Source organism: Cervus elaphus, chromosome 6 (genome assembly GCF_910594005.1).
Source record: "Cervus elaphus chromosome 6, mCerEla1.1, whole genome shotgun sequence".
NCBI classification, from domain to species: Eukaryota; Metazoa; Chordata; class Mammalia; order Artiodactyla; family Cervidae; genus Cervus; species Cervus elaphus.
The window spans coordinates 12,246,978-12,273,844 of NC_057820.1; the positions used below are offsets into that span (position 1 = coordinate 12,246,978).

Here is a 26,867-nt window from a genome sequence, read left to right on the forward strand (position 1 = left end):
CCGGCTCACAGAAGCCTTTCTTCACTGTTGCTTCTGGTGGACATGTCAGAAGTTGCATTGTTTTCTAGTAGATTTAAAACGGGCTTCCCTGATAGCTCAGTTGGTAAAGACTCCACCTGCAATGTGGGAGACCCTGGTTCGATTTAAAATAAATCACGAGTGTAAGAGCTTTAGAACAGCAGGAAGAACCGCTAAGTCCCATCACTGTGGCCTTACAGACGCTCATCCTGTTACGATGCCATCAGCGCCAGGCGGTCAGCTCATCACTGAGTCCCCCCCAAACCTAGGGAGGTGCTCGGTGACCACGGGTGTTACCTGGAGACTCACGGCCCACCTCCTGCGTCGGTGTGTGTGTCTCAGGGGCTGCTTGTCTTGCAGAACACCCAGTGCATCCCAGAAGGCTTGGAGAGCTACTATGCAGAGCAAGACTCCAACGCCCGGGAGAAATTTTACACCGTCATCAACCACTACAACCTGGCCAAGCAGAGCATCACCCGCTCCGTGTCGCCGTGGATGTCCGTTCTGTCCGAAGAGAAGCTCTCGGAGCAGGAGACGGAGGCCGCGGAGAAATCCGCTTAGCGAGACGGGCAAGTTCCTTAACGGTGTCGCTTGAGGGTAACAAGGGGACTTTGAGGGACATTTCATCAAATATAATTACTGATAATTTATAGAGGTTACTCATGTATGGTGCAACCGCTTCTGTTTGCTAATTGCTGCTTTGCAAATACAACTTGCTGCGGACCATTCACGGGCGTAAAGTCAAGTGCGTATCAGCACTGCTTAGGGAGCTCTGCCACCACTTTCCATGTTAGGGAATCTTAATTTAGTGACTTTCCTGGGATTTACTGGATGCTGTCAAAAAAACAAAAAATTTACACTGGACATGCAAGGGGTTTGAACTTCAGATAGATAATACTGCATTTTGTGGAATTGATTTTTGTTTTCTTTTAAACCACATTGCTGTTTTGCAAACTTTACTCCACAGCCGTATCTAGAGTGATCCCTGCTGTGCTAACGGCAAGCTGTACTTCATGTTTCTTCCCACCTCCCAGAACGGTACTCCAATAGGCCAAGAAGCCCATGCCCCATAGTGAGTGGTGGAGGAGGGTGGGAAGGAAGCAGAGAGGCCCCCAGGGGGTGGCCATGCACTCCTCTCCCGCGCTCACTGCTGAGTGCACAGGCGCTGCAGCGAGGCGGCGGCCTCTCTGTACAGGGGGCGCTGGCTGGGTGGAGGAGCCAGTGCCTGTGGACTGGGTCAGAGCACGTGAGGTGGGGACTCTGGGAGGAGGCAGGCGCCCGTCTCCCTGTAGGTAGTCTGTCTGCTCTGTGATGGGCGGAGTAGGAATGAGACCCAACCAGCCCTTTTGTCCATGTCTATTATGAACAAGTTTGCACCGACAAGCCCGTTAGCAGGTTAGTTCTGAAACACTTAGTTGGGTGGGGAAAGTGAAAAGTGTAATTGTTGGTATAAGTCAAGGCTATGTTGATTTTTATTTTGTGGAACAGATGTAACTCCTTTGATGTAAGAAACAGGCTGGAAAGGCTGGCGGCGGGGGGGGGGGGAGCTTCAAGTCCAATTATGACATTTCCATTCACAGTCTTTGTAAGACAGTTATGTTTCAGCCTGAATCTTGACATTAAAAGTATATGTTTACAGAATTGCCAGTTAGATAAACCAAGTGTGTAAGACGATTAAATAGAAAAAAAGACATCCACAGACATTTTCTTCCATGTTATTTGAACGTGTTGTTTCTGGTGGACATGTCAGAAGTTTCACTGTTTTTTGTTTTTTTTAGATCAAAAATAAATGACAAATAGTGCAAGCTGTGTTGTGAACACACATGGTGGTCATGGCCATCTCCATTACTGTTCCCTGAAATGTGCTTCCAAAACATACAGTATATTTGATTATCAAGGGTGTCTGGAAACAATGACCATGACCTTGGAGCAGTGGGTGGGCACATAGAGTGGCGGACGTTGTGAGGCTGTGGGGATGCAAAAGAGCAATAACTGTGCCAGAACTCCTCCTGTGTAGAGAGGATCCATCAGCCAATTCCAGCCCATGTCCACGCAGCGCCAAGGTGACCCTGTTTGTGTTTCCTAGTAGACGTGTATTTTATTGACTGTAAACTCGTTCACATGTAACTTTCGACATTCTCACTTTGTGCAAATAAAGAACACAAGGATCCCTCTGGCGCCCCCGGACTGTCTTGTGCAGAGCCCTTGACCATACCTTGGGGCCCACGAGCGCCAGGGACTTTCTGCACAGACGTGGCTGCAGATGCCTCACGAATCTGTGCCAGCTGGCATTCCCGACTCCTGGGAAGAGGCCCAGGCCCTTCTCTGGACGAAGCTTCTGGGGGGCCCCAGGGGCAGGAAGTCAGGCCTCCCCTCCGCAGGAAAGTGCTGCAAGGAGCCAGGCCCCTGCCCACATTTCTTCCCCGACAGGAGGCAGGTGGGCCCGCAGTGACTTCCTAACCTTGGACCCACCAATAAGACAGTAAGTGGCTGTGGTTCTATTACTAGATTCACAGGCTGAAGACGAGCTGTCTTTTCCTCTGCACGGGAGTCTATGCATCAGTTGCTCAGGCACACAGGAAACCACAGGAAGCACAGGTCATCTGCCCTGAGGAGCTACTGACCGGCGTTCTTCCTGCTGGGGTGGGGAATGCCACTGCCCCCTCTGAATCGGAGACGGTCATGGAGCAGGAAGCCCACCAGGCCCCCTCCCTGGGGCAGCCCCCACCCCCCAGCAGCCCTGTCAGGTGCAGGAATAACCACCCTCCCGCTCCTTCCCTCTGGCCTCAGGATTGCAACGCAGACCGTTTTCAGTTGTGTGGTTTTCTTTTTCATTACTGCATGCTTAAGCCACAGGTCTGGTGTCCCTTCTGTGAGCACAGATCTCAGCCCCGCTCCCTGTCAGGGGCTCCGGGCGCCATCCGCCGGGCCACCTAGCTGTCGTACCAGTCGAGGAAGAGCAGGGAGAAGGAGCACATCACCAGGAAGAAGAGCACCCACACCCGGAAGCCGGCGTTGTTCTTGATGGCCTGGGGGAGGAGGGGAGGGGGGTTGGTCCGAAAGGTCCATGTGTGTCTGCCTGCGCTCCCCCTGCGGGGCTGTGACTGTGGGGGCTGCTCCAGCCTGTGCCCACCTTGCATGGATGGCTCAGTTTTTAAGCAAAACCGAAAGGTGGGTTTAAGATCTATTGGAAGACAGACAGGGTATCTCGCCCTCGCTGGTCAGCCACCGTGTGGCGCTCCTGCATGAGTCCCCCAGGAGCAACAGCTCACGTACGCCCAGGGTTAGACCCACACAGGCAGGCTCAGCCTGCGTGTCCGCTCCCCTGGCCTGTTTCCTGGCAGTGCGATGGCGGTGGTGGCCCAAGAGCGGTCCCACATCAACCCAAACCTGAGGACTGCAAAAAATAAAGTCCACTCAACAGGGTCGACTCTGGCGGTCCCGTCAACGACCAGGGCTATGGTCCTCAGTGGGGGTCCAACAAGCTTCGCCAGTGGCACCCAGCCTGGACTTAGGGAGTGGCCCCTGCGCCCCAGAACGGCTCCTCTGCAGGGCAGTGAGCAGACCTTGGGCTGGGCAGGATGGAACCATGGAACCGGTCCATCCCGTGCATGGTCCTGAGATCCGCCTGTGTGTGCGGCCTTGACGAGGCGACCACTACCCTGGACGCAGTGCCTCCGAGTCAGACTCGGGGCCTAGAGTACCCACCTCTCTGATGTCTTCATTGCCCTCCTTGATATTCTCAGTTGCTCCAACTACTAACTGATGAATACTGTCAATCTCGGCTTCCTGTGGAGGACAACAGCGGCAGATAAACGTAACTGTCCTCCTTCCCCAAGTGTCCGTCACAATAGAAACAGCAGCTGCCGCATGCGAAGGGTGGGGGCTTTACACACATGAACCCACCAGTCCTCACAGCACCCGGGAGGTAGGCAACACTCCCATTTACCAGAGGGAAACTTCTGGCTCAGAGAGGCTTAGTAACTTTCCCGGAGACACACAGCTCCCAAGTGGCAGGACTGGGACTGGATGGGGGCCTGTGCTCCCTGCACCCCCGCCTGCCGCCTTCCCGTCCACTCACCAGACAGAAAGGGACAAACACACACGCGCTCGATCAGAGTGGCTGCCCCACGCCAGGGCTTTCAAGGTGCACGTGACTTTAAAACACACACACTAGCTTCAAGATGGCGCTTTGGTTTGCAGAATTTTAGTGCGAATACTTGGAAAGCTTACATATGGGCTCCTGGGCTTACACAGAAGCGTCTGGCTAATAACTCACCCGGCACCCCCACATTGCCCTCTAAGGGGTAGAGCTGGCTGTCCTTCCCCCTTCCTCTAGGGGGTGGGCGGGAATGTAAACAAGCTCGGGTTTTAGGGAAACCAGACTGACATGGAACCAGTACCGCAGAGAGGAAAGCGACCTTCAGCCCTCTGCTTCCCAGCAGTGAGAGCCACACAGGGTAAGACCCGAGGGCCAGAGACTGCCTTGTTCTCTAACTGCGTCCTGGAGACTCTCCCCGTGGGGGCAGGTGCTCCCGTGAGTGTGTTGTTAAGAGCCACCTTGCAACACAGATGAGAAATCCCAGACACACTCAGCTCTTTTCGGGTCTTAGAAATGCTGGGAAGCCAGGTGCGGCTCAGTCTGTGCTCTGCAAGCCCCTCCCAGGTCAAGCCCCGGAGCCCTGGGTGTGACACAGGCTGGGCCTCGCTCCCACCCCGCAGGGTGCCCATCAAGAACTCCAGGACAGCTGCTTCCCAACCCGAGAAGCAGCCCCCTAACCAGAAGCAACCGTGAATGGCAATCAGTGCTCCTTGGCAGCTGGGCTGAGGAGCAGACACGATGGTTGTGGAAATAAGAGCTTTTAGTGCACTCAGCCACTCAGGACCTGAGTGTTTCTCGCTGCACGTGGGCTCCGCCCATTGGTGACACTCTGGCTGTGCTAGTGAAATAGGGCATTGCCCAGGTCGGCCGCAGCCACACCCACAAATAACAAGGGTTCCCAGTTCAGTTCCCAGTTTCAGAGAGCCCAGGGCGGGCCGGGCACTTCCTATTCTCCACCCGAAAGTGACTCTCGTGACCTGGGCCCCAGTCTGCAGAGGGGGAGGGGGTTTGGGGATACCGCAGGTCATACAACGAGCAATGGGGAACCAGGTTGGGGCTCTCTGTCTGGCTCTGCCAGGGTTCGGGGAGGGAGACATCTGATTGAGCTGTTTTCTGTAGTAGGTTGCTGAACTGATGAGCATTAGGCTTCTAAATGGAGGCTTAGCATATATGGACTAGAATAGTTCCTGCAACATGCTCGTAAAAAGAGCAACTCCTATGAACCTGAACAACCCTGAGTGCCCAGTCTGCAATGATCTGACTCCAGCTGTGTGGTTTAGGGGACATTTTGTGAGTGGAGTCTCTTACGTCAAGTGGCCCAGTTTAACACAGTAGAGAAAAATGATTTTGTCTTTCAAACCCTTCCATTCTGTGGATGCTGAATACAAAATGGAAATTTTATCAGGTGTTTTCTAAAAATTTTGTCAGTTAGTGGCCAGAACTTCCAAACAGTAAGCAGGTAGAAATGACATGAAAATCCACTTATGAGAACAGTCACACTTCCTGTGAGGACAGGACACCCGAGGTGGGAGGGACCTGGCATCTGGGAGGGCAGAGTCTGAGCCTGCAGCCCTGCTGATTGAAAAGCTACTACCCATCAGGCATTGTGTTGGGCACTTTCCGTGGGTTATGTCTGTGCCTTACGACAACCATAGAAAGGCTGCTCCATCTTATAGATGGAAAAAAACTGTGGCTCTGAGAGGCTCCCCAGCTTTCCCGAGGGCACTCAGAACCGCAACCTAGCTGCCTCCCGTGCCCCATGTGCTCTGCCTCATGGGGCTGGGGCGCGTGCAAAGTTGTCCCACAGTCCATGGAATTCTCCAGGTCAGAACACTGGAGTGGTAGCTGTTCCCTTCTCCAGGGGATCTTTCCAACCCAGGGATCCAACCCAGGTCTCCTGCATTGAAGGTGGATTCTTTACCAGCTAAGCCAGCAGGGAAGCCCAAGAATACTGGAGTGGGTAGCCTATCCCTTCTCCAGCAAATCTTCCCAAGGCAGGAATCAAACCCAGGTCTCCTGCATTGAAGGTGTATTCTTTACCAGCTGAGCCACAAGGAAACAGTTGCAGAGGCCTGATGACCTCAGAAGAAATGTCCCAAATTCTGAGTAGATGCCCCTTTAAGTTAAAACTAAAAACAATTATTTTTTCTTACCTGCTGTAAAACCTTCTCTGTGAAGATCTCTTGGAGTCTGGAGATTTCAACCACTTTCCCTTCTATTTGCCTTCATTAAAAAAAAAAAAAACCAGATACACATTAACTGTTTGTACTTGGTGATCTTAACAGCAATGTCACACATTTCTGAAGAAGTCTCTTCTAAGTGAAGGGGTGGGAGGGAGGGGACACCACGGTGGCTCACGGTGGCCTGCTCAGGACGCGGGCTTAGGAGGGAGAACAGGGGCAGAGGCTCACCCTCCTTACTGGTTCCGCTTTAACGCCCTTCAGCTTTCTGGGTGTACTGGAGGGTCTGGAAGCCCACCTCTACCACTTCATACGCTGACCCCTAGGACTCCTGACCCCTGAGTCAGTGTGGGGCCCGGAGCATGTGGCTGTACCCAGCACTTAGAAAAGGCAGAGTCTCCTTTAATGCTGAGCCCTGTCCTAGCAACACAGTCACACGTGGTGGGGATTCAGAAGAAAACACCAGAATATGCTGTTACCCAAAACTCTGTTACCACTCAGCAGATTAGAGGAAAGGGTACATTCACCATTCAAACCAGCTCTCTGTGGAGAGGAAACCTCCTTTGATTCCGGCTGAAAATATCCCATCTGGGTTCAGCACTGGACCATGTCGGCCTCTCCCGGTTGCCTGGGCAGCACGGGTGACCCTGGGGTGGTCTAGGGGATGCGTGTCTAGAGGCTGAGCTCCCAGCCCAGGAGGAAGCGATGTTCGGTGGGGAGATGACTCCCCCAGACCAGGTGAGGGAAGCAGAGGAGAGGAGAGGAGAGTGAGGAGGGGCCGGGGTGGGAAGAGCACCATCTCAAAGAAGGACTGGGAGGCCCGCCTGTGAGGGCAGAGGCCGCCCAAGAGCCCGGGGCGGCGGTCAGGGGGAGACCCCTGCACTCAGTCTCCAGGGCTGCAAGGCTGATGTGTCCGGATGCGTCTTCTTTTGGGAAGTGGCCACGATGCAACAAGAGTTTCAGCGCGTCCTTTCAGAACACTCCCGGCATCCCCAGGGCGACAGGCCCGAGCGCTTTCACTGGAGGGCAGGGCAGTGACCCTACTCATGTGGGCCATGGCCACAGGCCTTCTGCGTGGGTGACCACCACGTGGCCAGACACCAGTGGGGCCCTCTGCAGGGCTTCCCTCTGCCAGCTGTCCCTATCTACACTTAATTAAGCCCGTTCACCTTAGGGTAGCTAGGTGCAGACAGTCCCCTCCTGGCAGCTGTCGTGACCTGTGCCATCATGACCTCTCAGATGGGGCTGCAGCACCCGGAAGCCTGGAGTGGCCCACAGCGGGTACCTCGCAGGCCCACAAGTTGAGGGGCGGTGAATTCGGGCAGCTTCCTTACAGGGGGTGGGGGGGCTGGGGGCAGGGGTAGCTACGTTTGGCCCAAAGGCCACATGTGGATGCCTGAGCACCAAATTAAATGAATAAAGTTTCTACTTTCTGGGAAAGTTGTAAACTAGGCCATTTGCTCACCCGGGAACCCCACACACATACCTCACTTCGTCAAACAGACTGTTCATTTCACCAATCAGGCGCTGATTTTCTTGTTCAAACTGTAAGAAAACAAAACACATTAAGGATAATGTCACACTGAACTCGAGTCTCAAAGCAACCCAACCAAAGGCAAGTGTCTAGTACAGTGAGTCTGTGTAGAACTCTTTGATCCGCCGTCCGAGAACCATGCCGGAGCTCCTCTTTCCAGCAAGGACCGAGGCAGTGTTGCTAGAAGACCCTGAGCATTCACGTGAGGACAGCCAGGCTGCAGGAAGAAAATGAAACCCCACAGCACAGTGGGGCTGCCTGAGGCTAGTAGACCTCTCATCTCACTCATGTGAACTGCAAGCATACGAGCTGACTTTAATGACCGATGGGGAGCATGGAGGCGTGGGGGTCACCCCGTGATGCGTGAATCACGTTGTGTGTGTCTCCAACCTTCTGTGTGACTGTCAGCTGCTTGGGGGTGGGAACCATACTGGACCCACACCCCTGTTCCAGCTGCAGTCACACCTACAAATGTTCTCTGAGGCACCTGTGTGCCGGGCCCTGTGCAGGGAACAGAAGGGAGCTCGTGGCCTGCAGAGGCTGGACATCCAGCTGCGGACCAGGCCACCCTGCCTTAGTTCAGCAACAGGGATGAGGACGATGAGGCGCTGAGCTCTGCCTCCGCACCTGCCGGGGAGCAGCCTCGCTGTCCTGGCCGTGCCTTCCCGTGCTCCTCTGCCAGGGCTCCTCGGCGCCCTTGCTGTCTTCATGCCTTCCCTGCCTAAGGTCCGCCCTCACGTCTCTCTCCTTGGGTCTGCCCTCTCTCCCTTTTGGCCTAGGGGGTCTGGCCTGTTCCACCCCTGCACCATAAGCATGGGGCCGCTCAGAGGCCTCCACTCCACCCCAGACCCACCGCGTCAGAGGATGGAGAGCGAGGTGGAAGGGGGTTGGGGGAGCGCTGGGGAAGCCCCACAAAGGGCCACCCCAACCACAGCAGGCTGCCTTGCCGGCTGCTGACATAGTACTGAGATGGCCCTCCCAATTTGTGCATCAAAAAGGCGATTTAAGAGAATATAACTTCACTCCTGAGTTTGAAAGAATCTGCTCTGTTAGCTGTCAGCAGTTACTAAAGAGTCCAGTATTAAGAAAAAAATATAATTACTTCAGCATGTGGATGCTAATTTGACTAATTCTCTCAGGTACTTTTACTCAGGTTTTGGATTTTTCCTTTTGGCAGGGGGCATTTTCTTTGAATTTTTCTAATGACAAAATATGGCCCTAATCTTTTAAATCTACAGTCCTTTCATGCTTTTGAACTATTCCTAAACAAAATTAACTAGTGGTTTGAGGTGGTTTATTACTGGAATGTTCCTTGGGAACAAAGCTTGCTTTTTTTCCTCTCCAGCTGAAGGGCATGTGGCTTCCATTCAGGCCTTTGTGTTACTGTTCCTTCTGCGGGGCTCCTGGTTAGCTGTGTCGGGAGTGGATCACATTCTGGCTCTGACTTCCTGCCAGATGGGTTCTTGAAGTTACCTGAGAAATTCCCCATCCCTGGAGAAAGTGAGAGAAACAAAGGCCTGAAGGGATCAAGCAGTAAGGTGGGATGACAGAAGAGGTGTGCCTATGGCCAGCTTTATGGAGAGCAGGCTCCATCCAGGGGGCGGGAGTTACAATGAAACTGCATTAACAAAAAACCAACCCAACAGAACCTGCTTCCCACAGCCCAGAGCACGGGAGCCTTTTATCGCGATCTGGCCTGTAGATGAGGCAGTGGCCAGGCTGCTGCCCGCATTCCCCTGCACAGGAAGGGTGGTTCCGAGGTTGTCTGGGTGGCAAACCTGCACACCTCCCCCCTCATCCGCTGAGTGAGGCAGCCAGCCACCAAACACCAGGGGAGGTGGGGGACATGCCAGGGGCTCCGATGACCCATTTCCTGTGTCCTCAGGGGGACTCCCTGGCTGACCCTGGACCAGTCACTGGCCTTCTGTGTGGCTGTCAGTTTCTCTTTGTGAACAGACATGGTGCGTGATTCTTATCCTTTCCTGCCTGATCCTGAGGGTGGGGAGGGAAGGCTCCTCCATCTTCTAAGCTGTTTGCCCTTGGGCAGGTAACACCCTGTCAGTGCCTCTGTCTTCATCACTAAACTAGGGATAGCTAGAGTACTTAGAAGAGTTGTTAGGAGGTCAACTTCACCTCTATGAATGTTTATTCTTGTTATGTCATCTCTTCAGGACTCAGATTCTGGATAAGCAAAATGAGTCATTAAATGCTTTGGAGGACCCTCCCTGGGCTTCCCTGGTGGCTCGGTTGGTAAAGAATCTGCCTGCAATACGGGAGACATGGGTTCGATCCCTGGGTTGGGAAGATTCCTCGGAGGAGGGCATGGTCTCCTTCCCTGGAGGATCCCCCTGGACAGAGGAGCCTGGCGGGCTACGATCTACGATCCATGGGGTCGCACAGAGTTGGCACGACTGAGCGACTGAGCACGCGGCACAGTACCGGTTTCGAGTTCGCGAGGACCACGTGGCGCCGGGGCACGTCCGTCTCTGGGCGAGAGGAGTCCACGCACAGCTCTCACGGCGGGGCTCCCTGGCCCCGCAGGGCACCGTGCAGCCGCAGCCCCACAGTCAGCACCAAGGACGGGGACCTCCAGGGCCTGGGAAGACACACCTGCTGGCGACTTCCTCCACCTCTGTGCCCTGAAAAGGGGCCGAGAGGCCTAGATGACGGGGAGGGTGGGCAGGCCCGGCCCGGGGAGAAATGGTGGCAGCCAGCCTGTCTTTCTGGGCCATCCCACTCTACACTGTTGGGGTCTCACCCCAGAATACGGTGCTCTCCCTCGGTGCAGACCCCCGGCAACCTCCAACAACAGTGGGAGGGATCATGTCCCTCCCACTGGGGCGAGTCCCTACCACATAGGGCGTCTAAACTAATAAACGCTCAAGTGCTGAGACACTGCTGGGCATAGCAGGTGATATGACTTAACTGCTTTATTCCATTTAGAATTCGGTCAGACTTTCAAACAAGGCCTCCCCAAAGGGTTTATAATCTGGTTTAAAGGCTGCAGATCCACACTGTGCATACGTTGTTACAGAAATCCCTTTCTAATCCAGAAAAAGAAAGTCACTCCTCCCAAGGCCTTGGAGTGTCAAATGAGGAGAAATGTCTGCACTGCAAAGGCCTAAGAAGGGCTCACTGGAGCAACAGGGCAAACCCGCAGGGGCTCAGCCAGAGGGCAGTCTGCCCCTCGGCCTGCAGCCCACTCCCCAGATCTGCTCTGGGCTCCTCCAGGTACGCTGTATCTGTCCAGACACCTTCACACCTGTGGCTCCGGGCCCCTCACCCTGACCTCCAGCTGTGCCCCAGTGAACCTTCCCAGCGTCGAGACCCCAGCTTTCACCCGTGTGGTGCTCAAATTCTATCAACAGTGCTCGTGTTCCCAGTGTGTAAGCCAAGCACGGCCACAGGCCACCGGCCCTGCCAGCCACCCACCTGGTGCTTCCAGGGGTGCCTCAGGGCACAGGGGCAAGGGACACTTTTCAGGCAACCTGAAGAACAGAAGTCACTTTCATGTCTTTAAAACTTATCCCAAAGAAATATATTACTAACTGCAGTGGTTTCACTGGAGGCAAGTAAAATGAAGGTGGGCTCAGAAAGGAGGTATTTTTCTCTGTGTAACATCAGAAAACAATTTGGTTCCACTCAGCCTGACCACAAAACATCTGCTTGTATTAACCCAGGGGCGTTAATACACCTGTATCACGAGTGATGAATGGAAATGTGCGAAGAATTACATAATGCTCTGCAGCCATTCTGGAACGAGTAGCAACAGCTCATGTGGGTGAAATAATGGATTAAACTGCTATTATAAAGCTTAATTCATTATTTTACCCTGAGGAAAAATTCCAAAACAGTGACTATGAATTATGACCACAATTTGCTATAACGCTTTCCAATTTAAAACCAATAGTGTGGCATTTCTTTTTCTTCATTTTCAGGGTTGAGCCTTTTAAATAAGATTCGGGTCAGTCAGACTGTAAGATATGTACTTGGCTATGAGCCCCCATTAAGAAAGGAGTGAAGTGAACATCAAACAGCCTGTTATAACAGTGATGAACAGAACAGCCTTCTGCCCCATCCTCTTGCAATAACGCAATAAAAATTAAGGAGGGAGGCCCTGCTGGCTCTGATTGCTAGGGTCATCGATCTCGTGATGCTGAGGTAGCTGGCATTATTAGGAATGGTCGCTGGCACGTTTTTGGACGATGCTTCCGTCAAGAGCACAAGGAAAGGCATGCATGGTGCTCCAGCCGTCATTATGGAAAGACAAGCCTCACGATGTGAATGTGTGTTTCTCTTACACATCAGTCATATCACCCTCTGAACATGCAGGGAACGCAGGACCCCATGGGCCCAGCAATAATCTCTCACTGTTGGCGAGGAAACAGCCACTGCTATGTGCCCTGCACCCCGCTGGGCGCTCATATATACATGACCCCATTCCTGACAACCACTGTCAACCTCCCAAGCTCAGGTTCAGTGAGCTCCTTGCCCCAAAATTACAGAGGATGTAAGTGATACAGAGGATTCAAAACTTGCTCTATCTCAAAGCCCACATTGCTGCATCATCTCTCACTGGGGCCGAACATCTGCTGATCACAGATATCCTTGCTGCCAGCCCTCCTCTGGTCCAGCCCCCGTGCAGCCAACAACTTCTGAGCCCATGTCTGTGGATATTAACAAGCCGCTGCTGCTCACCACTGCCCGGTGGGGGCGGGGGGAAGGCAACTCCTCTGGCAAACAACTGCCTGCCATTCCTCTAGCTACTTCCTTTATGAAGTGGGGCAGCGTATTTTTAAAAAATCCTTAAATAGAAGCTTAGTTCTGCCTAAACACAAATGTATTCTTTCTTAATGAAGGGACAGTGCTATACATATTTTTATCTCTTAGCAAAGATAGGGTGGTCATGTTACATGATCTGGGGGAACACATGACATCATTTTCAGTAATAAACTTATTTTGTATAAACTGAAGAATGATGAGATTTCAGAAAACTTGGCCATCCTCTGACTACAGGGGAGCATGATCAAACTGCCCTTTAGTCTGATGGCTTCTCCGCCTTGACCTGCTCCGGCCCCGTGTCCCGGGTGGCGTGTGTCCCTCTCCACCCTGTATGTGCCTTCAAACACCAGCTGTCAGGGGTCTCCCACGGTCACATCTCCAGCCGGAGCCCCAGGCCCGGGATCCCACCGCCCACCAGACACCTCCCAGGACCCACACCCGCCCCTGACAGAGGGCATCATCCCCTGACTGCCGGCATCCTGCGTCCCCACGTTAGAAGGCTCCCGGCTCTTTTCCTCTCTCTCACGCCTGGCTGTCCTCCCCAGATCACGGAGTCCTGCCCACTTCCCATTTCTCATCTCTGCCCTCACTGCCCGCCCTGGGCGTCACCCTCAACCTCTCCCGACTGGATTGGCCAGCGAGGACTGCTGCTTGGAGTCGTGTGCAGGCCTTCGGGAGGCATGCTTGCTGGACTGGGGAACACCGAGCACTTTCCCCAAATCGGAGGTGCATCTGGACCATGACAGGAGCAGGGGCCTGGCAGGCCGCTTTAAGGTATCCAAGTTACTTCCTGGGCTCAGAATTATTTTTGTCTATCAAGGACACAGGGAGCTCTGCCTCTTGTTCAAAAGAGTCCCACAGCCTCTGAGAGAGCGCCCCCAGAGCAAGTCCCAGGAAAGTCGTGGCTAATGGTATCATCACTGGAATCAGTGTCACGCTTCTGCGATGATTTAAGGGGAAACTGCTCATCCAAGAGAACGAATGTTTGTGAAACAGCCCCAAGTATAAAGCATGTATGAGGCTCCAGTGAGCAGCAGCTGCCACCCAATGTGGCCCTCCAATCCTGCCATGAGCGCAGCACGCATACCCCAGCCCTTTTTCTGCGTGCCACACACACACGAGGGCATGGCCCAGCACCCCCGCCCCTGCTCCAGGCCCTGCTGTCAATGGACCAGACTGGGCTCTGACCAGGTCTATCACTTCTCTTTTGAAATCCAACCAGAGATGATAAGCTGCCATTGGCAACTAGAGGATGGGTAACTAAAAGGTGTATTAGCAGTTAAAGTGGTTCTTGTCATTTGCAGTCATTACTTATACTTTCTTCACATTATCATATACCAGCAAGTCAAACAATTATAAAGCACCATAGCAGTGATTATAAAAGATTCATTTAGAAGACTATTTTACTGCTGCCAAAAAGACATCTAACATTAGTTATGTTATTTTAAGGCAATTTCTTCCTTAATTATGCTATTGTAAATTTAAAGCATATGAAAAGTGTACTAAGAATTAGGAAGTCAAGTGGAAAATTGTATCTAAACTATTTATAATTTTTAAAATTCAGTATAAAAATAAGGGTAAGAGCATTTAGGGTGACCTTCTATTCAATGAAATATTCTTATTAAAACTAGTTAAAAATACACAATTAGGAAGAGAATAGCATTACCATTTGTATTTCTTCTGGGGATAACTCATCTTCACCTTTGCCATCTCCCCAGTTTCCCAATTCAGGTTGTGCTTCAACTGGAATCTTTTCTGTTTAAAAAATAAACAGACAGAAAGCAAAATATTCACTTTAGAACAGGCTGGCTTAGGAGGCAAGCATATTGAAAAACCTGAGATGAAGCAGAATTGTAGAGCTTTGTCCATATTCGATTATCTCCTGGTTAATATTCAAGTTCTGTGGCGTGATTCTTTACAGTGTTTGGATCCACGCTTTGTGTGTGTGTGTCGAAAGGGGACCCACATACAGTTTCAGTACTGCTGTGATCTCAGCAATGGTCACAAACCAAATGGATGTTTTTCAGGACCAGTTTTCAAGTGGACTTTACTTCAAAACACATACACACTTACATCCCTCCCCTCTGCTTTTTAAAGACTGTCAAATGTATGGGCAATTTCATTAAAATGTTTCCTATATTTCATTAAAATACAGGAAACAACACACCATCCCTCATCCCCTTCCCTCCCCGAAATAACCACTCATTGGTGCTGTGATTGGGCCTCGCAGGCTCTCTCGCACGTTCACATACAGATAAGCAATTCCCTGCCTCCCCTGCCCCCACGTCAGCCTAGAAATAATTTATAGTTTTGCAAGTGTGGTATTAATAGTTTGCTTTTCACAGGTATATCAATGGTAACATATTGTTCTAAAACTTGGCTTTTATAACTTCACAGTGCATCTTGGGAATTTTCCTATGTTGCTCCACATAGATCTCCCTTGTTCTTTCATTTTAAAGTATCTATTTATGTAGCTGCACCAGGTCTTAGCTGCAGCTGTGGGATCTTTAGTTGCAGCATGCGAACTCTTAGTTCTGGCACCTGGGGTCTAGTTCCCTGGCCAGGGATGGAACCTGAACGCCCTGCACTGGGAGCTTAGAGTCAGCCACTGAAGCACCAGGGAAGTTCCTACCTCATTCTGTTAAATTGCTGCATGATATTCCACTGTAACGAATTCTCTGTGTAACTGTAACTCCACTGATAAACCTTGAACTTCTGCTAGTACGTATGCCAGTCCATGCTCTGGTGCAGTCTGGTGTATTTCAGGACAGGAAGCTGGGAACAGACTGCTGACTGGTGGTGTAGGAACGTTTTAATCTAGAGCATGTTTTCATCATGATCATATAAACACGGACCAGACCTCTGAGAGAGCAGACCAACAGCACAGCTCCCAGAAGGGGCTGTGCCACCTGGGACCCTGAGGGTGAGGCCTGTGCGGCTCCTCTGGGGGTGGGCTGGGAGCAGGGGGGTGGGTGGACGCGGGAGTATCACTCTTGGGTGGAGGCTGTAATGGGGTCCTTCTTTCTGCAGGTGACTCTGGCTGCTGTCTCAGCAGCGCTTCTGGGCTTATCAGTGGGCCATCAAGTACTTAAAGGCAAATACCGCTTCTTTTCCTCCCGGATCTCAGTAAATTCCCATGGCTGCTCTCAGCCCCACTGAGACAGGCAGAAGTCCAGAGTTTCTGTCTGGAGACTGATAAGGGAAAAGAACATAATGATGGCGCCAATTTAGAGAAAGCAGATTAGGCAGACCTGTGTACAAAGTACAGTTATTATTCTGGATATGTCATCACAAAAAACTCCATGTCATGCATGACTCTGTGCAAGTTTTTAGAAAATGGCTGTTTTTTTTTTTTTTTTGCCAGGAACTATCATTGTATTTATAAATGATACATGTACATTCCAACCCTGCCAGAGCCCAGGCTTCTCTGTCCATGGAATTCTCCAGGAAGGAACACTGGAGCGGATTGCTATTCCCTTCTCTAGCCTCTACATCATACTTGACCTCATTATGGTATCCATCTTGAGCTTCTTTGTGTTTTAAGGATAAGAACACCAAAATTAGAAACAGTAACATCATTCACATCAGAATCAAGTATGAACCACTCTGAGCTAGAATGGAAAGTCTGTTAAGAGAACTCATGCTCGCCTTTGCAGCCACCTGGCGCCATCCTGACCTGCAGCAGATAAGAATCAACTTGAACATGGCGCCCCAAACACCAGTGCTCTGCCCAGGCCTCCAGCCTGCCCCAATGCCGAGAGACTCAAGTCCCGACTCCACGGTCCAGCACTCAAGGCCCTCTGCATTCTGGCTCCCCTGACCTTAAGGTCTACTCCTCCTCCCCTTTCTGTGAGTTTTACTCACCCAGAAGTGCTCTCCTCCACTGACCTGTGCTTTGTGGCCTCTGAGGACTTACTCATGCTGTTCCCTCTGCCTGGAACATTCTAAGCTTCCCCCACTTTTCAGGTCCAGACTCATTTCTCAGGGCCACCACTACCTCCTCAAGTCCACTCTGCCCATTTAAAAATTGAGTTATCATTTTCTTACTGACTTGTAAAAATCCTTTCCACGTTCTAGATACAGATCCCTTATTAGGTATGTGATTTTCAAGTATTTTCTCCCGTTCCATGGGCTTTTTTCACTTTCTTTCCTTGTTAATTCTTTGTCAAATCTGAGGTCAGGAAGATTTAGCCCTATGGTTGGTTTTTTGTTTTTTGTTTTCTTGGTAAGTTTTAAGGTTTTAGCTCTGTAAAGGCCTTTGGTCTATTCTGAGTTAGTTTTAATAAATGGTATGACTCAAGTGTCAATCTTTGTTCTTCTGCAATGTGGATATCCAATTTTCCCAGCACCATTTGTTAAAGAGACTATTCTTGCCCACTTGAAGGAAATCAACTGACCAGAGCCGCATGGTTTTACCTCTGGATTCTCAGTTCCGTCCCATTAATCCATGCCCATGCTTGTGCAGGTACCCCGTCCTGATCACTATTGCTCTGTTGTTGGTTTTGAAATAGGGAAGAGTGTGAGTCCTCCTACTTTGTTCTTTTTCACGACACTTTGATTTTCTTGAGTTCCTTGCATTTCCTCATGATTTTAGAATCAACTTGTCAATTTTCACAAAGAAATCAGCTGGGATTCTTATAAGGAATGCACTGAAATTGTGGATCATTTTGTGGTGTACTGCCATCTTAATGACATTAATTTTTCTGATTCATTAACTTGAGATGCTTTTCTATTTGTTTGCGTGTGAGTCGCTCCGTCGTATTCAACTCTGTGTGACCCCATGGACTGCAGCCCTCCAGGCTCCTCTGTCCATGGGATTCTCCAGGCAGGAATACTGGAGTGGGTTGCCATTTCCTTCTCCAGGGGATCTTCCCGACCCAGGGATTGAACCCATGTCTCCTGTGTTGCAGGCAGATTTGTTACCATCTGAGCCACCAGGGAAGCCCCCTTTTATTTGTTTCAGTTCAGTTCAGTCACTCAGTTGTGTCCGACTCTTTGCGACCCCATGGACTGCAGCACGCCAGGCTTCCCTGTCCATTATTCACTCGCAGAGCTTACTCAAACTCATATCCATCTAGTCAGTGATGCCATCCAACCATCTCATCCTCTATTAACTCCTTCTCCCGCCTTCAATCTTTCCCAGCATCAGGGTCTTTTCTACTGAGTCAGTTCTTCGCATCAGGTGGCCAAAATAATGGAGCTTCAGCTTTAGCATCAGTCCTTCCAATGAATATTCAGGACTGATCTCCTTGAGGATGGACTGGTTGGATCTCCTTGCAGTACAAGGGACTCTCAAGAGTCTTCTTCAACACCACAGTTCAAAAGCATCAATTCTTTGGCGCTTAGCTTTCTTATAGTCCAACTCTCATATTCATACATGACTACTGGAAAGACCATAGCTTTGACTAGACAGACCTTCGTTGGCAAAGTAATGTCTCTGCTTTTTAATATGCTATCTAGGTTGGTCATAGGTTTTCTCCCAAGGAGCGTCTTTAAATTTCATGGCTGCAGTCACCATTGGCAGTGATTTTGGAGCTCAAGAAAAGAAAGTCTGTCACTGTTCCCATTGTTCCCCCATCTATTTGCCATGAAGTGATGGGACCAGATGCCATGATCTTAGTTTTCTGAATATTGAGTTTTAAGTCAACTTTTTCACTCTCCTCTTTCATGTTCATCAAGAGTCTCTCTAATTCTTCGCTTTCTGCCATAAGGGTGGTGTCATCTGCATATCTGAGGTTACTGACATTTCTCCTGGCAATCTTGATTCCAGCTTGTGCTTCATCCAGCCCAACATTTCATTTGATGTACTCTGCATGTATAGTTAAATAGGCAGGGTGACAATATACAGCCTTTACGTACTCCTTTCCCTATTTGGAACCAGTCTGTTGTTCCATGTCCAGTTCTAACTGTTGCTTCTCGACCTGCATACAGATTTCTCAGGAGGCAGGTAAGGTGGTCTGATATTCCCATCTCTTGAAGAATTTTCCACAATTTGTTCTGATCCACACAGTCAAAGGTATTGGCATGGTCAATAAAGCAGAAGTAGATGTTTTTCTGGAACTCTTTTGCTTTTTCGACGATCCAATGGATGTTGGCAGTTTGGTCTCTGGTTCCTCTGCCTTTTCTAAATCCAGTTCGAACATCTGGAAGTTCACGGTTCACATACTGTTGAAGCCTAGCTTGGAGAATTTTGAGCATTACTTTGCTAGCATGTGAGATGAGTGCAACTGTGTGGCAGTTTGAGCATTCTTTGGCATTGCTTTTCTTTGGGACTGGAATGAAATCTGACCCTTTCCAGTCCTGTGGCCACTGCTGAGTTTTCCAAATTTGCTGGCATATTGAGTATGCTTTCACAGCATCATCTTTTAGGATTTAAAATAGCTCAACTGGAATTTCATCACCTCCAAAAACTTTGTTTGTAGTGGTGCTTCCTAAGGCCCAGGTGACTTTGCATTCCAGGATGTCTGGCTCTAGGTGAGTGATCACAGCATTGTGGTTATATGGGTCATGAAGACCTTTTTTGTGTAGTTCTTCTGTGTATTCTTGCCACCTCTTCTTAATATCTTCTGCTTCTGTTACGTCTATTTGGATCATGTTAAATTTCTTCCAACAATGATTTGTAGCTTTCAAAGTATAAGCCTTACACATTTGTTTAATTTATCCTTTTTGATGCTATCATAAGGGAATTCCTGCTTTTTACATTTCATTTCTGGATTGTTCACTGAGTATACAGAAATGAAATTTTTGTATACTGGTTTTGTATCCTGCAACTTTGCTGAAACTCATTTACTACTTCTCTTTTATTGGTGGATCTCTTAAACTTTTCTATATACAATACCAGGCTGCTTATAAATAGAAAATTCTTCCTTCCTAATTGCCTCTACTATCTTGGTCAGCCTATTAATCGACTCCCAGTGTTCATCTGAAAAACAATCCTGCCAAACCTCAGAGTCAAGCAATGGATCTCTTCATAGCTGGCTCCACAAACCAACGTGCCAGGCACTGCTCGGCCCTTCATACCAGGCTCCTGAAGTGCTCACAAGAAACCGTGGTTACGTGATACTGTAAAAAAGTGGTGGCTCAGAGCTGAAGTAACTTGTCCAAGTGCAGGACAGTGGCCAGACTGTGTGAAACCAAGGTTCACGGTCCTTCCGTGACATCCTGCTGCAACCAAGTGCTTCCCCCTCCCTCACCTCAGGAGGAGGGATGGCACATCTCCATGCAGAGGAAATGGATAAAGGCGGGGTGCTCAACAGCAAAACTTTCTTTCAGGGAAAACAGACAAAATGAAGCAGAGAAAGCTTGTTATACATGCAGCAACTTGTACATAAAGTGTGCACATTTTTAATGCGCACGAACTCAGATTTTATGACCCTTTGGGACTGTATGTAACCAGGAGAGAGATGACCGTGAAATAGGTGTCAGCTAACGACCACGGACAAAAGAGAGGCCGGGTGGAGCTGTGGGGACAGTGAGGCCAGTGGCAGCAGGGGCCAGGATGCCTGGGGGGAGAGAGACGCCTGACCAAGTGGGGGGGGGGGGGGGAGGGGGGAGAGTCCCGAGACGCAGGGGCCTGCGTTTAGAAAGTGGGGGAACTGGTGCTTGGCAGTGCCACTAACTGCTGCAGCTGGGACGCTGACGGCCTCCAGAGAGACACCCTTCACACCACTTGGCTCCTACACGTGTGCTGGCCAGAAGCTAAGCAGCAGCGTGCTCTCAGAATATTTTGTGGAGACGGCTCAGTCAGGAGATAGCTGCATGATTATAAACTATCCAAACAGTGACTTTAAGATAAAAACATAAACTGTGAGGAGTGGCGCTCTTCCACTCTGACCATTTGCTTTCTACCACCCAGAGGTGTTAAGCTCCTTTTGCTTCAGGATATAGTTCCACGGCAACTAAAAGCAGTCAGTGTTCCAGATAGAGTCTTCATTCATTCTTCCATTTACTCATTCTTTCATTCATTGTTTTGAACAAAGGTTTAGTGAGCACCTCCTATGTGCCAGGTATTGTTCTGGGTACCAGTGTTACAACAGTGAACAAAGCACATACAGAAATTCTGTCCTCGTGGAATTAGGTTTAGTTGGGAAGACAGAACATAAAGAGTATAAATGAGTAAAACATAGAAGGGTAGAGACAAGTGCTGGGGAGAAACAGCAGGGAAGACCACAAGTGGCAGGAGGCATAGCCCCTCATCCTCTTTCCACCAACCCTCATTCCTTGGGGATCCCAGCCTGTCTCATGTGATCTACAGACCTGTCCTCTGGCCTCTAGATACATAAACCCAACTCCCTGTTCAAGCTCTGTGCCAGGCAGTCCCTAGCCTGTCCCTCCTCAGCCTCCCGCATCTCAGTGAAGGGCAGCCACCTTCTTCCCACTGTGAACAACCACAGCAGCCTTCCTTGACCCGTCTCCTCCTCACGCCCCACATCCAGGAAGCAGATTCTGTGCTCGACTTTCAAAATATATCCAGAATTCTCCCCTTTTCCCCCCATGCCCTGGCTACCCATGCTTAATGTGATCTGCCATCATCTTGTTTCTGGGAGACTTTAGCAGCCTCTTAACTATCCCTATTTTGCTTCCTGAGCCCCTGAACAATGTATTTCAACAAAGCACCCGGAGGGACCCTGCCCAAACGTAGTCCTCTATGCAACGGTCCTCTCAGAGCCCTTCAGAAGGCTCATCTTAAGAAAAAACAAGTTCATGAAATCCACCTGAGAGGGCTGCTGTAAGGATGGTGGTGACGTCTATGAAGGTTCAGTACAGTAGCCCGCTAGCACCTGGGAGGCGTGCAGTAACCGAGTGCCACTGGGAGAGGATGGGAGAGGAGGCGAGGGAGGAGGGGAGGGGAGGAGGGGAGGGGAGGAGGGTCAGGGGAGGAGGGTCAGGGGAGGAGACGAGGGGAGGAGGGGAGGGGAGGAGGCGAGGGGAGGAGGGTGAGGGGAGGAGGCGAGGGGAGGCGGCGAGGGGAGGAGGGTGAGGGGAGGCGGCTGAGGGGAGGAGGCGAGGGGAGGAGGGTGAGGGGAGGAGGCGAGGGGAGGAGGGTGAGGGGAGGAGGCGAGGGGAGGAGGGTGAGGGGAGGAGGCGAGGGGAGGAGGGTGAGGGGAGGAGGCGAGGGGAGGAGGGTGAGGGGAGGAGGGGAGGGGAGGAGGGGAGGGGAGGCAGCGAAGGGAGGAGGGTGAGGGGAGGAGGGGAGGGGAGGAGGGTGAGGGGAGGAGGCGAGGAGACTCGCGGGCCTTGGCATCCTGGGATCCACGTAAAGCAAGCACTCACCCTGCTGCCCAGCTCTGAGGTATACAGCACAGTAAGCACGCATCCCCTACACACGCGGCCACCCTGGCCAGACACAGGGACTTAAGACGTTCTCAGCAGCACTCTGTATACTCGCCTGTGCTACAGGCTTTACAGAGACACTGTGTTTATCCTCCGTGTGTCAGGGGGTGCTGTTAAGTTACAGGCAGGCCAGCAAACATGAAGACAGGAAGCATATAAATCCAGACGTGCATTACACTGCCTCAGCTGGCTGACGGAGCCTGCTGACATCACACGCTCCACCCGAGGCAGGATAGTCAGGTCCACGTAAGGTCAGTGCTGACACGGGTGCAGGGGAGGCAGCGCCCTACCGTTCGTGAGACTGACAAGCAGAGATCGCTGATGTTTCCTCCGGGTTCTAAGGTTCCAGTCCTCACCCCACTGGTGAGTGGAGACTCAGGCCCTTTCTTTAGACCCTGCTGGCCCCCAGGTGACCAGGGGACCCTCCCACCCCACCCTTGAAGTGGTCATTAAGATCCAGCTGTGACCAAAAAAAGGCTGCTGCTTCCATGTTTCCTTCCCTTCATGCAAATGCAAGCACCACAAGATGTCCGGGGTTGTGGTCCTTCTTGTTCTGCTTTGTATTTTGGCCCATATGTCATAAGGAAGAGACGCAAGGCACAATTTTAACTCATACCTGTATAATCTTCAGGGACAGGTTTTTCTTCAGAGTCTTTTGATGGGCTCTGTGAAACTTTCTCAGAAGACATGGATTCTCTTGTCTTTGCGTTTGGTTCTGGTTCCAGTTTAGACCTAAAGATGAAAAATCAGCAGTCATATCATTTACTTACACAGCAGGATTCCGCCAGAAAACAGAGAGGAGTCACCCTTGCCTTGCGCCCTCAGCCGGAGAGCAGAACCACGGCCCCGGGCCCAGCGACCGTCCTGACACAGTTCAAGGGGGGCGCTTATTACATGGCAGTCGGCACTCCCCGGCCAGAGCCCGCAGCTGGAGGAGTGCCGTCAGCAGGCACCAAAGGAAAGGACGCAGGAACCCACCCTACCTCCTGACCCCACACGCGATGCGTGTCAGCAAGGGCCAGCCCACCGCTCCAAGTTCAACAAACCCAAGAGCTGGTCGTCTTGTGCCAATGCAGAAGCGGGGTTGAATACATACACGCACATGTTACATAACACACATGATACATAAGTAACATCTTAAAACTGAACTGTAAAAAGCGGGAGTCTTCACACACCCACAGGGAGCAAGGCCTGGTCTCAGGTCCCTCAGCCTCATCGCCCGCCCTGGCCCGGGGCTTGTTCCAACAGTGTATTCTCTTCCATCCCCAGGGCCAGGCGAAATCTCACCCACCTTGCCTCACTCTCCTGCCTACAGAAGGCCTCCTCTTGCCACGCTGTGCCCCAGCGCCTGTCTTTTTCCCAGCAGTCACTGCAGGCTGGGATGATCTTGCCCCTTCGTTTGTTTACTGCCTGTCTCGTTCCACTGGAGTATGTGCTCTGGGAGCAGGGCCCCTGACTTTGTAAGTCATGGCTGCTGTGCGGCCCTGGGTTCGAGAGGAGTGTGTGGCATTCGGTGTTTAATAAACATAGGGTGAATGAATGGATGCTTTATAATTCTCAGTGCATCGTTAATAAGAGGAGAAAAATTTGGTTAAGGGGCCTTGTATTGGAACTCATACAGCACTATGAAAACTGTAGGCAGATTGCTAAAAAAGACCCATGATAACTTCCATGTTATGAGGCAGAAAGACTAAAAAAGAACAATGCAAATGCGTATCAGGATGATATTACTAATGCCAGCTAACATTTATTAAGGGCTTATCGGGTACTGGGCACTCTTCTAAGCACCTTTATATGCATAAACTTAAGTTAATGCCATACATCCCTATGGCAGTTACTAGTATTAATGGTCTTTTCACAGAGGAAAGTGAGGGGCGGGGAACTCAAGAAACTTGCTTGGGCCAAACAGTGAGTACATAGTAGGGCTGGGATGTGGCCTCAGGGAACCCATCTTGGAGGCCACACTCTGAACAACTAACTGCCCCGTGAGGAGGAGGTTCTGTCCACCAGGTTCTGTGAGAAGGTAATGCAGTGACCAAGAGAGGCTGAGAGAGTGGAGGCAAAGCTGGATGGGTACTTGACTCTGCAACTTTCCAGAGCCACATATACCGAAACACACACTGAATTTCCAAAAAGGATGTCTCTTCCCAATAACCTGACCACAGAGGCCATTTTCATGGGTTTTTTTTTTTTTTTTTTTCAAAAGACTAGTGTTCTAAGAAAGGCTGTTAAGGAACTGCTCCTCTACAACAGTAACAAAAGAACTGTTGAGTAATTATATTATCAATCACACTAAGGGCTCCAGTTACTGAGGCGGAATAACAGCCACTCTAAAATGTATACACCTTGAAACAATAACAACCACTTATGGTGGCTCAGTGGTAAAGAATCTGCCTGCAGTGTAGGAGACCTGGGTTCAATCCCTGGGTCAGGAAGATCCCCTGGAGAAAGAAACGGCCACCCACATCAGTCTTCTCACCAGGATAATCCCGTGGACAGAGGAGCCTGGTGGGCTGCAGTCCATGGGCTTGCAAAGAGTCAGACGGGACTGAGAGACCACCATTTTCACTCTCACCATCTGTCGGTGTTTCTGGGGCCAGGAATCTGGGAGCAGCTTGGCCGGGAGGATCTGACTCACACAGGCCCCGCCATGGGGCGGAGGGCCCACCACCTGCAGGCCTGCCTGGGGCCGGAGGAGTCCCTTCCCAGGAGGTTCATTCTCACGGCTGGGAGACGGTGCTGGCAGGAGCCTTGTCTCTTTCTCGTGGGCACGTCAATGTGTCACTGGGCATGGTAGCTGGCTTCCCCTAGAGCAAGCAGTCTCAGAGACCACAGCAGAAGCTCCAGTGCCTTTTATAACAGTCTCAGCCTCCGTTTACAACAAACCGTCATTTCTGTCATGCCCACTGTCCAGGCAGTTGCAACGGTCCACTCAGGTGCAAGGAGAGGGAACACAGACCATACACCTCCCTCTCAGTGAAGCAAGAACAAAATCACATTTTAATTAAGACCATGTGGGATGCGATGTTTGGGTTCAGCCGTCTTAGAAAAACACATTTGACATTCTAAGTATCACAGATATGCACAAAGATGAACAGAATGTCACAGAAGACACACAAATGGTCAACAGAGCAGAGGAAAAGGTGTCAACAACATGGGGTAACAAAACCAGAGTGAGACACTGTGACACTGCCACTAGAATGGCTTAAAAAAGTCACCATCTTCAAACCCTGGTGAACACAGGGAGCAACACTAACTCTCACACACTGCTGGTAGGAGGGTAAAATAGTAAGGCCACTTTGGAAAACCTAAGACAGCTCCTCAGCTTAAGAAACATCTCCACGTTGACAGAGCAGCTCTACTTTTAGGTATTTACACAAGAACAATGAAAAGATATATCCACACACAGATCTATCCAAGAATGTTCATGGCATCCTTATCCATAACAGCCAAAACAGTAGAAACAACTCAAATGTCCACCAACAGGAGAATGGATAGACCAACTGTGGTAAATTCATGCAGTACAATGCTATTCGTTAATAAAGAAGAAAAAACTTTGGATAAACACACCATGGATAAAAAATTGGTTAAGCAAAAAAGCCAGTTGAAACCATAACTGAAAAGAAAAACACAAAACAAGGGTCTATCCTATTTAACATTAAATGTATAAATATGATTATTCATTACTTACTCCCTAACATTCTACCTCAGAGATTAGTTTTGGGATTTAGTATGTGGCAACCTGACACCCTGGGCTGCTCAGGTGATGCGAGTGGAAAAGAACGTGCCTGCTAACGCAGGAGACATATTCCCATCCAGATGGGCTCATGATGCCCTAGTTTATTAATGGGTTATAATCTGCTATCATTTATTTTGATGCTCAGATTGTCTTTAATTTGGTCACTGGCAGCTTTCAAACTGGTTTATGTCCTTTTTGCAGGCCCCCATCACTCTCTCAGCCTTCCCTTGTTTTCTGGTACAACAACATGCTCCAAGTTCATTTTATACTTTCCCTGACCCAGCCCCAGACTCAGCCATTTCTGCAAGAAGCCCCGGTTCCTGGAAGCTGAAATTGCTGTTTAGAAGCCAAGATCTGAGCACTAAACACGCTTATTGCCTCCGGGATGTCAGTGTGTCCAGGCCTTCTCAGTGGACAGAGCCAGAAAAATCTGTCTGCTTTTGCAGACCTAGACACGCACACATGTTTAAGACCACATTTCATTTCTATGTCCACCTATGTAAATTGAAAACCATGAGTTCACACCAGTCCTGTTCATTCTAATCCAATTTTCCTTTCACTCCCCTGAGAGTCTGAACCTGGCTTCCAATATCCTTATACGTTTATTATTTGATCGATCCCCCTGCACACAACCTATCTGCCTCTTCCACTGCCGCTTGTCCCCTGTCCTGGCTAAGGCTCCTACTGCCCATGCTGAGCCAGCCCTCCTCAGCTTGCTCAGACTCTGAGCTGCCCTGGAAAACATCCCCATAGCTGTGGACATCCCCCCTTACTCTGACCCACTCCATTGCTGCAGGACTTAATTGTTCAGGAAGGAGAGGGGCTTAACTCACTTTTAAATAAAGGGTTCCATTAATATCTGTCACCCTTTGTGTCCAGAGTATGCGAATGTGCCAGTTTTTAATTCAAAATGAACAAAAGACTGCAATGCAGCAGACTTAGATGAAGTTGAGCGCTTTTTTTTTTAAGTGATAAAAACAGATCTAATTATACACAGAATGTCTATTGAAATCCTCAGGGAAATTACAAATTAACTAGTTGGAGGCAATTTGAAAACTGCAATTTTTAAAAAGTCATCAGAAAGATCAGTTTATGTTCCATGATTTACTTTAATTGATTTCTCTAACTGAAAGCTGAGCATTTCATAACTGCAATCAAAACAGTTTCCACCTGGCCAAC

The 26,867-nt window shown here is 50.2% G+C and overlaps 2 protein-coding genes across 4 annotated transcripts in view; one reads left to right on the top strand and one right to left on the bottom strand.

Moving 5' to 3' along the window:
- NSG1 (neuronal vesicle trafficking associated 1) overlaps window positions 1-1,823 on the top strand; it is a 34,416-nt gene extending 32,593 nt beyond the window's left edge. For both annotated transcript variants that reach the window (XM_043906199.1, XM_043906200.1), the window contains exon 5: window positions 379-1,823. In XM_043906199.1, the coding sequence (XP_043762134.1) occupies window positions 379-579 (201 nt within the window). In that variant the 3' untranslated portion in view covers window positions 580-1,823. The remainder of the gene's footprint in view (window positions 1-378) is intronic.
- Window positions 1,727-26,867, bottom strand: part of STX18 (syntaxin 18) — a 108,519-nt gene continuing 83,378 nt past the window's right edge. For both annotated transcript variants that reach the window (XM_043906197.1, XM_043906198.1), the window contains exons 6-11: window positions 22,566-22,681; window positions 14,283-14,371; window positions 7,787-7,845; window positions 6,274-6,343; window positions 3,727-3,807; window positions 1,727-3,047 (exon numbers count right to left, since the gene is read on the bottom strand). In XM_043906197.1, coding sequence (XP_043762132.1) covers window positions 2,952-3,047; window positions 3,727-3,807; window positions 6,274-6,343; window positions 7,787-7,845; window positions 14,283-14,371; window positions 22,566-22,681 — 511 coding nt within the window. In that variant the 3' untranslated portion in view covers window positions 1,727-2,951. The remainder of the gene's footprint in view (window positions 3,048-3,726; window positions 3,808-6,273; window positions 6,344-7,786; window positions 7,846-14,282; window positions 14,372-22,565; window positions 22,682-26,867) is intronic.